This window comes from Populus nigra, chromosome 1, assembly GCF_951802175.1.
Source record: "Populus nigra chromosome 1, ddPopNigr1.1, whole genome shotgun sequence".
NCBI lineage: Eukaryota > Viridiplantae > Streptophyta > Magnoliopsida > Malpighiales > Salicaceae > Populus > Populus nigra.
Window position 1 is genome coordinate 50028746 of NC_084852.1, and position 12106 is coordinate 50040851.

Consider the following 12106-nt stretch of genomic DNA (forward strand, 5'->3'; position numbering starts at 1 on the left):
GAATACCTCTGCAACAAAGTACTTGAAGCTTCAAACTCTCTAATCCAAATCCAGAAAAATCATACTACAATTTAACAGAACGAGGAAAGGAAAACAGGCTTGCAGCAAAATATTTATTCCAACTATCTGATAAATCATTTAAGCAAGAAACATTTTTCCATTTTACACCAGTCCTTTAAGCAAAACCACAAGCATATCAGCTACATCTATTTGACAACAAGCAATGACGTTGCAGGAATTACAAGAATGCATGCCTCAATTGATCCCATCTATCCACCATTTGAGAACAATGGGATTAAAATGGCTACCTAGCATCTCTTTTTCATTATTACAAAACAGTTTTTTGGTTGATAGACTGACGTATAAGAGATTTTGAAGATGCTTCAACTAAATTTTACTCCGAACTAATAGCTCATGCTTCATTTGGTCCCTCAAAACTCTCCTTAGTAACTTGTTAGAAGCAGTTCGGGGAAACTCAGGAACAATCTTAACAAAGCTCACCTGTCAACAGCCAACAATATGGAAACAATCAAGTTAGGAACCCAAACAATATCATTGTTTAAACTTTAAAACAACCGTGTAGAGTAGCCTCGATGCCAAGGTGTCCAAACCAGATGTCATGTGAATGAAGAAAACATAAATTCAGAGTCAAACCTTAAACAAAGGGTTGAGATTGTTTTGGATGGCTTTTGAGAATTTCATCTTCAACTTGTCTGGTTCCCCATCAAATCCTTTCTTTAGTACCACAAAAATTACCAATAGCTCTGGACCCCCATCTACTGGTGCTACACTGATAGCGGCAGTCTCCATGATGCTTTCTTCAGCACGGTCACAGACACGCTCAATTTCAACAGAACTTGTCTGTATATCAAGAAAGATTCAAGATTTTAAAATTCAGAAATTGGTCCAAGCATTCCAAAGGAAACACAGGGATACAGGTGAAGGTCATTCAAGAGTCAGAAGCATGCCATGCCAAAAGCCTATTAGGAGGGACAAAACTGAAGGAAAATCCTGTCCATAGAGAATGTTGTACCTTAATTCCACCAAGATTCATGGTGTCATCTGCCCGGCCTTGTACAACAAAATAGCCTCCAACTGTTCGCTTAATGATGTCTCCATGTCTCCTAAGTTGCTGCAAATGCATGTGCCAGGTCATTAAAGACCTATGAGTCCAGTTTTATATGATCATAAACCCTGAAAATGCTAAGAAACCAGCTAAGCAGGTCTCCTAATCTTGGTGAAACAAGGAATGGAATGTCTAAATGTCAAACTATATCAGGACTAGGTATCTCCTTGCAATAGTACATGAACATATCTCCAAGTTTGCCTTTTAGGTAGGATACTAATGTTATAACCAAGAATATACAAACAGCTCTGTATGGAATTGTAATTAGACCATAACCGAACATTCAAGAATATGTTCCATGAAGAATGATAGCATACTGTAAGAACAGCAAATATGTACCATTCCCTTATACATCGGCATTCCTTTGAAGTAAACTTTGTTATGATCAGCATTGAGCAATCTATCACTTGCTCCCAGATAAAGAGGGGATAAACCCACTTCACCAACACAAGGCATGTCATCTGGCTGCAATAGATCAAAGAAATCAGATACATATCTATAGAACAGAAATGAACATGTCAGTCCTTCAGCTTGACTCATTCACATTTATTTTGTTATCATGACAATTCTTGTAATCTCCCACCTGGCACTGAGATCACACTGATATGATCCAGTGACAGGTCACACAGGTTGGTTTGCAATGATAGAAATAAAAATTGGACCCAGAACAACAGTTGAACATTAAAGTTATCTTACATAAGAAACACCATTTTCATCAAGGATGACAATGCCTGCTGTCATCGATGCAGTGCTAAATGCTCCAAAAGCTTGTGGCTGCAATGGACATCCTTGGATGTAAGATGATGCAAGCTCTGTGCCTCCACAACATTCAATGATGGGCTTGTAATAAGCTCTCGAAGAAAGCCAAAGGTCATCGTCAACATTTGAGGCCTCACCAGTACTACAAAAGGATCTGTACATGCATTTTTTAAGTCATATATTTCCCGAAAACCATGTGCAAAAATTAATTTCTTTTGAAGGTGAAAATTACTTCAACTTTGTCCAATCTAAGCCCTCCATACAGTTGGTACTCTTCCAAGCTTTTACTATGCTTGGAACTGTACCCAAAACAGTAACTCCTGCATCCTGAAAAGAATGATAAGGCAATGGTTGGCTAGGGAATGGCAATGTTTCTGCTACAAATGGATTATGTAGTGTTGTCTGGTGTTTAATACCTGTAGCTAAAGCTGGTATTTAACAGCTTCATGTAACAAAAATCATGCTTTGTGGGACAACACTAGACTTTGAGGGACAGCATTAGATTTTATCAAAGAAACACACAGCAGGTAATACCTGAACGAACTTTCCGAACCCCCGGCTAAGAGGAGACCCATGGAAGAGGGCAAGAGTTGCACCACATAAAAAGGTGGAATAAAGTAAAATTGGTCCCATCACCCACCCTAAATTCGTTGGCCAGCAGTAGACATTACCATTTTGAATGTCAACATGAGCCCATGCATCCTCAGAACATCGAATTGGTGAAAGATGTGTCCATCCTATAGCTTTTGGATCCCCTGATTTAGACCAATAAATAAGCTTGATAATCAGTTGATAATAGGGAAGAGGAAACACAGGTAGGAAAATAAGCATATCAAACATTTCTCTACCTGTGGTTCCGGATGAGAAAAGTATATTAGTCAGAGAGTCTACTGGTTGATAAACAGGAGAGTAAAAATTCGGCCTGTCAGAGAATGAATACTGTTACAATTGGCATCAACGGATTAAAATATAAAACAGAGTAGTGAAACATGTTAATAAAGATGAACCTTCCATTACGAATACAAATATACAATACACTGCTTCAATTCGTAAGCGCAAACATTACCTTGGAAGGTGATTGACACTGGACAAAAATTCTATCCATGTCTGATCCTGATTTCTTAATTGAAGCCCTACATCATTTCCAATCACAGGGATCACAATAGCCTTGCAAGAATTAGCTTCTACAACACGACTGCAAAAGAGAAGAAGTGTGTTTAGCACGAAAGTTTGGCACGTAGCTGCAATCTATATAAGAGCATCTGATAGGGTAAGTTCTCCAATATCACCCCAAATTTAGCAAGTTTTCATAGGAACAACATCTTCAGGGTCTCACTTAAGGAAAGATCAGTTTTAAACAGAAAGTTCGTCCCCATCATAACGATATAATAATAAGAGTGGGGTAGTCTTTACCTGTACAAAGGAAATTTTCGACCTCCTCTGAGAATAAAATCCTGAATACAGGATTGAAGTTAGGAATCAGAGTCTAAAAAAGAACGCAGAAAGAAGCAATATCTGCGAGCAGAAATCTCAGACCACTTCTTCAATCTTTTGATCATTAAAAAGAAACCACAAACTATTTGCTAAGCAGGTATCCTTATTCCTTACCCTCTGCAGCTATTACTGTAGTTAAAGGTCGCAGGAAAAAAAAATATTCAAAGCAGAAAAGCAATGGACACATTGAGACCTATGACAGCGAAATGTCACCTGAGTGAAGATACCCTTTGCATTGGAGACACGTAAACGAGTAGCAATTTCTTTAGCTGCAAAGCTGTCAGCTATAGATACAACAACAAATCCTGCTAGTACAATGGCCAAGTATATAATAACTGCATTGACTGTCATTGGCATATCAATAGCAATTGCATCACCCTTTGTAAATGTTGTATCTAGTGCATTGGCCACCAACCTGCGCCACGTTTCGTTTACAACACTGGTCAAGGACCATTCTTCTCATGATACACAGTGTACGAAATTAGGACTCCATATGTTCTTTAACTTCTTTTAAAACCCATTGTGGGATAAGAATCACATATTCATGCAAAAGAAATCATTTATAACAGTTACTCATTGCCGTCAAAAACCTAAACATGGTGCAGCTTGTCATAGCATGATAAAACAAAAAATTAAACATGAATGGTGTTGGCACATGAAGCATTACATTACTTGTTCTCGAAATTCTTTCAGTTTCAAATGGTGCAAGACAGATTCATCCATTTCATCCCTCCAGACAATAGCCACATCATCATCCTTTTTACTAGGATGGCTTGCGGGTTGCAGGCAGCATTCAGCAATATTCAGAACAGATCCTGGAAGCCATGTTCCTCCAGGTTTTGATTTGTCAGTTGTGTCGAGAATGCACTTTGGCGGTTCATGAAATACAACTGAAAGCTCCTTCAGAACAATTGACCAATAAGCCTGGAAATTATTTGCAAACACTAAATTGAATAAGGAAATGAACCTTGAAATATACCGCATTGTGAAAATCATAAATAAATGTACCTAAAATGTTATGTTCATATGGCAATAGTCCTTATTTACCTCAGGATGTTCAACAGAGAATTTCTGAAAGAGGCTAAAACTTTTTATAGGATCCTTGTATTCAGTTCCTAAAAGCTTCGGACCATGAACCTCCATTATACGTCCCAAGTTCGACCGTCTAGATTCGTGTCTACCATTTAAAATATCATTTCAATAACTAAATCAGTTAGGAAGGGAAAATATTAAAAACCACACACTTTCACATATTGATCGAGCATTTCCTTGACCCTATATAACATATAACGAATTTGAGGCATCAACAGGAATCTACATTCAACTGTACTCTATATATGAAAGCCAAGATGTACACTAACTTCTAGTGCAACTTATACAGCAACCAAAATTTAGCAGCAGAAATTATTGGCATTAGCATGGGTTGAACTGACCATAGTACCATACCAAGTATAAATTACTCGCATGGCCCCCCACGTTTAGGAGGCAGACACATTAGCCCCTCTACTATAATTCTGGGCATCTCAGTCCTCGTACTTTCAATTCCTAGCCATATTTGCCCCTCCATCCACTCATAAGTGTACCTATGGGAGCACATGGCATCCATCTAATGGACATAAATTGTACGGACCCATGATTGAAAATATGTGATATAGGGGTTAATATGACCAAATTCTTAAACTTGGAGGATCACACACGTAACTTTCCCTAGACTAACATGGTCAACGACTTTGTAGTTCAAGAAAACGACATCTGCTTGTCGTCAATCATCGATCAAGAGATCCAAACAGAGAAAACAGAGAAAGAAACAAAGAAAAAAAACAGCACAATGATGAAAACAATCAAGAAACCATGGATGAAACCAGAGAGAGAGAAACATTACAGAGAAGGAAACCAATAAAGAGGAGGGCCCTTGGTTGAGGAATCCCAATGAGAGTAGACAGAGTAATAAACAAGTTGATGCACTCCATGAGGATGCCATGGTTTCAGCACTCTATTATCCACCACTTTCCTCCAAACCTCTCTTGGGTCTGACCCTTTTGCTTCACCAATTGTTTCTTTGAGGATTCTGTAGAATTCTTTAGCCTCCTCTTCCACAGACAAACCTGCCTTGATTATATCATCAACTCCCACTTCAGTTATGCTCTTCTTCCTCTCCATCATGACCTCTGTCTCTCTCTCTCTCAAACACACACACACAGAATTTGGTTAATTCCTATGCTTGCTTGGCAATGGCTCGTGTCATTATTTAAGACAATGTGAAGTCATAAAGTAGGTGAAACGTACTTTATTAAAAAAAAAAAAGTAGGTGAAACGTAAGGGTGGCAGGTGACCACGAGGGTTTCTGCACTGTTTTGTACTTACTACTTCCTTACAAATTGACTGAAATTTTGTACTTACTACTTCGTATTACTTTGTATTGTTGCGGCTGTGATAAAAATTATTTTTAAAAATATTTTTTATTTTAAAATATATTAAAATAAAATTTATTTATTTTTAATATAAATATATCAAAACAGTTTTAAAATACTAAAAAAATAATTAATTTAAAATAAAATAAAATAAATTTTAATGAAAAATAAATTTCACAGTAACCCAAACAATCTAGGGCTAAATTTTCTCTCCTCTCTTTAGCTTTCATTTTTTTAGTACCAAGATTTAACATATTCATTCTGCCTCTGCACTGAAATAAAAATTACTAGAAATAAATTTAATTTTTTTTAATGAGAAATGTTAGGAGAAGTGGAAGATGCCATTGAACAATAATGTTTCGTTGGCCAAGTAATTCAATTGAATTATAGAAGCTAGTCCATTAGGGTTTTCTTGGGTGCCTAACATGGCAAAGGAATTCTATTTCCACCATGGCCTTCTCTGATCTCCCCTTGTAATCTAGCCATTTGTAACATCAAATTCTCCATTTTAACCCTTATCTTTCTCACAAGTGTAAAGAACTCATTACTACTAAATCAGAAATCCATTGTTAGCCACCCCATAAATTTACTGAACAATAAAATTGCAGACATTTTACATTTGTTTTTGAATCAAGACAGCAAAAAAGCATTACTTATCAAAGAACCAAGCCTTGGATGAGACAGAAGAGATGGGTTCTCCTTGTGTTTTTAAACAAAAAATTACTTTAAAAATACTTCAGAGATGAATTTATTTTTATATTTTCATATTCAAACACGTTCTTGTTCCTATTATATTTTACTTCGAACGGACAGCTCTTTCTTCATTTGGTCCCTTAAAACTCTCCTTAATAACTTGTTCGAACTAGTTCTAGGAATCTCGGGAACAATCCTCACATGGTTTACCTGTCAAAAACATTCAAAAACTTTACCAGTTACCACTACAGAAACACCTCAAGAATGTAAGCATATTGACAAGTGGAGGTGAAGTGACAAACCTTGAACAAAGGATTGAGGTTGGTCTGTATGGCTCTGGTGAATTTCTTCTGCAAATCTTCTGGTTTTGAACTGTATCCTTCCTTTAGTACAGCAAACATTACAAGGAGTTCTGGACCTCCATCTTCTGGTGCTGCACTTATTGCAATACTTTCCACTATGCTTTGATCAACATTGTTACACGCATGTTCGATTTCGACAGAACTTGTCTGCAAATGATCAGGAAAAAAATCGAGGTTCAAAAACTTGGAAAACAAGCCTGACAAAAGTTGAAAGAGGAGCAGTTCTAGAGAATGGAATACCTTAATGCCACCAAGATTCATGGTGTCATCAGCCCTGCCTTGCACAATGAAATAGCCTCCAGCAGTTCTCTTAATGATATCTCCATGTCTCCTGAGTTGCTGCAAATTAATGGATATAAGAAGGCAATTCTGTCAACTTCTTGATAAGGATTTTAATTACTTACAAGTTTGGACAGAAGCAGAAACGTATTTGTTTGGAGAGACCGAGACAAAGACATAAAATGAATGTTTATGAGACAGTTTTGAAGTGAATTTATGTCATTTCAAAACAAAACAAGAGGTACAAGGAGACATGTCCTCTCTATCTCCACTGTCTTTGTTTCTTATGTCTTGAGACAACCAAACACTACTTAAAGATGGAAATATGACAAAAAGCAGGAAATAGCATACCATTCCTTTATACATTGGCATTCCCTTGAAGTAAATTTTGTCATGATCAGCATTAAGCAATCTATCTGATGCTCCCATGATTAAAGGAAACAAGCCTACTTCACCAACACATGGTTGATCATCTGGCTGTAATACAGACAAGACCAAATAGGTAAAATATCTGCACATTCATGGGATAAGTTCCATTGTTTTTATCATGGAAATCTTTGAAATTGTTCACTTGCCAGAAAAATGTTCTTACATAAGGAACTCCGTTGTCGTTAAGGATGACAACGCCTGTAGCCATTGAGGCAGTGCTTAACGCTCCAAAGGCTTGTGGCTGCAATAAAGTTCCTTGGAGGTAGCTTGATGCAAGCTCCGTGCCTCCACAAACTTCAATAATGGGCTTGTAATAAGCTCTTGAAGAAAGCCAAAGGACATTATCAACATCAGAGGCTTCTCCAGCAGTAACAAAGGATCTGCAGATGCATTTGTATTTTTTAAAAGTCCTCCGGAAATGTGGAAGCAAAGATTTAACGGTAGTTGAAAGAAAAGATAACCTTATCTTTGTCCAATTTAAGCCTTCCATGCAATTTGTACTCTTCCAAGCTTTTACCATAGTTGGGATCGTGCCCAGAATAGTCACACCGGCATCCTAAACAGGTGGAATAGAAAAAGATAAGGTGGTTGTTCATCCTACTGAAGAACTCACCCTGCCTTGGCTGTTTTCTCATGCAGCTGCTGCCTCCTGTGGTCCGCTTTGCTTTTTGCCTCATTTGTTTTTATTTTTTTGTTGGTTTCAATTATTTTTAAGGGTGCCCAAACTGTTCTGTTTATTCTAGAAATTCAACCAATTTGTTATAAATGCTTAAAGCTGAGGGTAAGCAAGGAGTCACTAAAGACATGGCATTTATAGCAAAGCAGAATTAGTATCAGACACATTACCTGAACAAATTTTCCAAAACCACCGCCAAGAGGAGATCCATGATAGAGAGCAAAAGTTGCACCGCTTAGAAAGGCTTCATAAAGCACAATTGGTCCTGCTACCCATCCTAGATTTGTAGGATAGCAGAAAACATCTCCAACTTGAAGATCAACATAAGCCCATCCGTCGTTAGCTGCTCGAATTGGCGAAAGCTGTGTCCATGGTATAGCTTTTGGTTCTCCTGATTCGGACCAATGACCAAGTAAAAAACTTATGAGACAACAGAAAGCCAAAGTATGGCAAACACTAAATACTTGGTGAGCAATTTTGTTACCTGTGGTTCCAGATGAAAAGAGTATGTTAGTCGGAAAGTCTATTGGATTATAAACTGGAGAGTAATGATTTGGCCTTTCACAGACCATTGAAGTAGAAGATATTTTTAGTCAGATTCATACCAAATGATTCCCTAAACAACGATAATGATTGTCTTGAAAGACCACCCTTAAACAGTAGCTTTGCACATTACCTTGGAAGGTTTATGACACTGGCAAGAAAATCTCCCCAAGATTGATCCTGTTCTCTTAATTTAATGCATACATTTTTCCCACTCACGGGGAGCACAATAGCTTTATGTGGAGCAGCTTCTACGACTCGACTGCAAAAGAAAGAATAAACCATGATGTTCCTTTTCATGCTGTCTCAAGTCTAACGGAATTCAGTGCAATGCATTTGCGCATCAAATTCCAGAAAGAAAGTTTAGCATTGCAGAATTGACTTCCATCTTAGGCATATGTTTCATGTATGAAGGGCATTTTGGAGTTCTTTCAAACAAAAACTATTATTTGGAACTTAGAAGTTAGCATCTATGATATGTAGAAGGGTTTCTGCACCTCAGAGTCATTCAACAATAAATAATCTCATAGGGTGAGAATTTAGAATCATCATCAATTGCAATCTAGATTGAAACAAGAATGCACATAAAATATAGCATACAAAGCATATGTTAATTAGCTATTAGAGTCTTGATTGTTAGACAGACGGATGATCAATCTGCAATACTAAAATGTTTTCTGCAATTTCGGCCAACAGTAGCAAATAAGTTGGTGGTAGGTTCAAGCATTTTTTGAGGGCTGCACTAAGGTAACTCTAGATTCAAATGCGTGGTTTATTTCTTTTAAGAACTGGCATTTCCAAATTCCAATACATGAATAAATTTAGCACTGAAAGATAAGATTCACCTGTATAAGGGGAACTTTCTTCCCCCTCTCAGTATAAAATCCTGCATTCAAATTGAAGGCAGGAATCAATTCTGAATTCAATATTGAAACATGCTATAGATATCATCAAAATCAAGTTCATATCCTTTGGTGATACTAAATTAAGTGATATATAAAAGTGAGATTTGACCTGAGTAAAGATACCCTTTGCGTTTGACACATGCAAACGAGTAGCAATTTCCTTTGCTGCAAAGCTATCAGCAATGGATACAACAACGCATCCTGCTAGAATAATCGCAAAATATATTATAATCGCATGGACTGTCATTGGCATATCAATCGCAATTACATCCCCCTTTGAAAATGTTGCATCCACTGCATTTGCCACTAACCTGCAACCCATGTTGTTGACATTAATTTAACAGAATATAAAGCAGAAAGGGGGAAAGAAGTCAGCACTGGAAGAAAAGAAAGAGAAGACAGGAGAAATGCAGAACAAAATTGACAAAGTGAAACAAAAAAAATTCAAAGACGCTGCTAGTTTTAACTTATATTCATGTTTCACTAAGATGAAACCTAAGCTGCATATCATTATATTAACAGAGTAAGAAGATGGGATCATACATTACTCGTTCTCGAAGTTCTTTTAATGTCATACAATGAAGTTTGGAATCACAACCTTCATCTCTCCATATGACTGCCAAACTATCATCATCTTTTCGAGGATGTCTACTGGGCTGTAAACAGCATTCAGCAATATTCAAAACTGAACCTGGAAGCCAGGTTCCCCATCGTTTCGATTTGTCAGTGGTGTCTAGAATGCACCTTGGAGGTTCACGAAATACAACTGGAAGTTCTTTCAGAAGTATTGACCAATAAGCCTGGAATTCCATCAGAAAATGTTAAACTCACCAGAAAACATAATCTATAACTATATATGATACTTGAAGCAGTCCTTGCTTACCTCGGGATGTTGAGCAGTGAATTTCTGAAAGAGATTAAAACTTGAAATAGGGTCCTTGTATGAAGTCCCTAAAAGCCTTGGACCATGAACTTCCATTATCCTTCCCAAGTTTGTATGTTTTGACTGATCCCTGACACAGAAAATTAAAGATCTATCATTCATGAACATCCTAATAGAAGCATATATATATATATATATATATATATATATATATATATATATATATAATAGCTAGCTTTACCAAGAGGTTAACTATGGAGACGGGAAAGGAAAAGAACTCACAGAGAAGGGAACCAGTAAAGAGGAGGTCCATTGTTGGTGGAATCCCAGTGAGCATAGACAGAGTAGTAAACCAGTTGGTGCAGCCCATGTGGATAACATGGCTTTAGCACTCTTTTAGCCACCAGCTTTTGCCACAACTCTCTAGGGTCTGACCCTTTAGCAGCACCAATTGTTTCTTTGAGGATTTTGTGAAACTCTTTGGCATTGTCTATGCATAGACCTGCCTTGATTATATCATTCACTTCCAGTTCATCTATGCCTTTCCTCTCCATTTCCCTGTGTGTCGGTGTCTTGATAACAACTTCAGAAGCAGAAAGAGATGGGAGAATAGTGTCTGTTGGTCCCTATGCCAAGTGAAAACTTGGTATTCTTGTAGAATAGAACAAGTCAATTACTCCTGTTTTATCAAGGAATCTTCTTTATATAAAAATTTAAATTATTAGATGAGATTTTAAAATATAATTTATATTATTTTTTAATATATTTTCTCAAATAAAAGCTCTATAAAATTGAAATTTATACAGATTCACGCTACTTTATACTTTATTTTTATCAAATAAATAGAAATAGTGAGATTCGAACTCGTAACCGCTTGAACAATAAAACTTTGATATCATGTCAAAAAATTATCTCAATCTTAGAGAAAAATACATAGACAGTGTCAACTTATTTACAAAATCCCAAGTTAATTTGTAACACATTAGAGAAGAATGCACATGCATTGTTAATGTATTTTTTAACTCCAGAAAAAAAAAATCATCTCAATCCTAGAGAAGAATGCATAGACACTGTCAACTTATTTATAAAATCCCAAGTTAATTTCTAACACGCTATAGAAGAATGCACATGTATTGTTAATATATTTTTTAATTCCAGGAAAAAGTTTTAATTCAGATTAATATATGTTTAATAAAATAAAATGAAAATTATATAAGCTAATAAATCATAAAAATTATTAATGTTAATTAAAAATTAAAGTTGAAAAATAAATTTGTATGAAAATATTTGAACTCATGACATAGGATACTTTTTAGAATTTTTTTTTATTTCATTATATAACAATAAAAGTGGATTTTCATCTGAATTGTGATAATTTAAATTTTATAGAAGAAAATATGATTATTAGTGTAAATTATCTTTTTTTATTAATGTATTTTTTTAACAAAAAAATATTATTTTTTTTTAGCTATGTTGTTTATTACATAGAAATTGTAAGCAATTAAAATCAATATCCCAAAAAGTTTTAACACATAAAAACTATCTT

At 36.1% G+C, this 12106-nt stretch overlaps 2 protein-coding genes across 4 annotated transcripts; both read right to left on the reverse strand.

Moving 5' to 3' along the window:
• Window positions 1-99: 99 nt before the first annotated feature.
• On the reverse strand, window positions 100-5613 carry LOC133696300 (probable CoA ligase CCL12). Of its 2 annotated transcripts, XM_062118562.1 has the most exons (14): window positions 5262-5612; window positions 4427-4556; window positions 4047-4303; window positions 3593-3794; window positions 3299-3339; window positions 2952-3080; window positions 2734-2807; window positions 2420-2640; window positions 2118-2212; window positions 1823-2039; window positions 1466-1591; window positions 1034-1132; window positions 655-861; window positions 100-501 (listed from the first exon to the last, which is right to left on the reverse strand). In XM_062118562.1, the coding sequence occupies exons 1-14, from the start codon at window positions 5540-5542 to the stop codon at window positions 388-390; spliced, it is 2193 nt and encodes a 730-aa protein (XP_061974546.1). In that variant the 5' UTR covers window positions 5543-5612; the 3' UTR covers window positions 100-387. The 2 variants fall into 2 exon arrangements, with proteins under 2 accessions (XP_061974546.1, XP_061974477.1); XM_062118493.1 differs by having other exon boundaries at window positions 2420-2807; window positions 5262-5613.
• Window positions 5614-6341: 728 nt separating this feature from the next.
• On the reverse strand, window positions 6342-11173 carry LOC133681081 (probable CoA ligase CCL12). Of its 2 annotated transcripts, XM_062104171.1 has the most exons (14): window positions 10843-11173; window positions 10561-10690; window positions 10221-10477; window positions 9787-9988; window positions 9618-9658; window positions 8906-9034; window positions 8714-8787; window positions 8400-8620; window positions 8015-8109; window positions 7717-7933; window positions 7476-7601; window positions 7086-7184; window positions 6786-6992; window positions 6342-6693 (listed from the first exon to the last, which is right to left on the reverse strand). In XM_062104171.1, exons 1-14 carry the CDS (start codon window positions 11112-11114, stop codon window positions 6580-6582), a joined length of 2184 nt encoding a protein of 727 aa, XP_061960155.1. In that variant the 5' UTR covers window positions 11115-11173; the 3' UTR covers window positions 6342-6579. The 2 variants fall into 2 exon arrangements, with proteins under 2 accessions (XP_061960155.1, XP_061960154.1); XM_062104170.1 differs by having other exon boundaries at window positions 8400-8787.
• Window positions 11174-12106: the final 933 nt, after the last annotated feature.

What these genes read in the sequence shown, in the direction of transcription:
- LOC133681081 (XM_062104170.1), bottom strand. Translation starts at nt 11,114, where the DNA reads ATGGAGAGGAAAGGCATAGATGAACTGGAAGTGAATGATATAATCAAG. An exon ending in GAACTTCGAGAACGAGTAAT is followed by an intron (nt 9,989 to 10,220) that starts GTATGATCCCAT and finishes CATGGGTTGCAG; the next exon opens with GTTAGTGGCAAATGCAGTGG. An exon ending in ACGACAACGGAGTTCCTTAT is followed by an intron (nt 7,602 to 7,716) that starts GTAAGAACATTT and finishes TCTGTATTACAG; the next exon opens with CCAGATGATCAACCATGTGT.
- LOC133696300 (XM_062118493.1), bottom strand. Translation starts at nt 5,542, where the DNA reads ATGATGGAGAGGAAGAAGAGCATAACTGAAGTGGGAGTTGATGATATA. An exon ending in TGAATCTTGGTGGAATTAAG is followed by an intron (nt 862 to 1,033) that starts GTACAACATTCT and finishes CTTGATATACAG; the next exon opens with ACAAGTTCTGTTGAAATTGA. An exon ending in ATCTCAACCCTTTGTTTAAG is followed by an intron (nt 502 to 654) that starts GTTTGACTCTGA and finishes GGCTGTTGACAG; the next exon opens with GTGAGCTTTGTTAAGATTGT.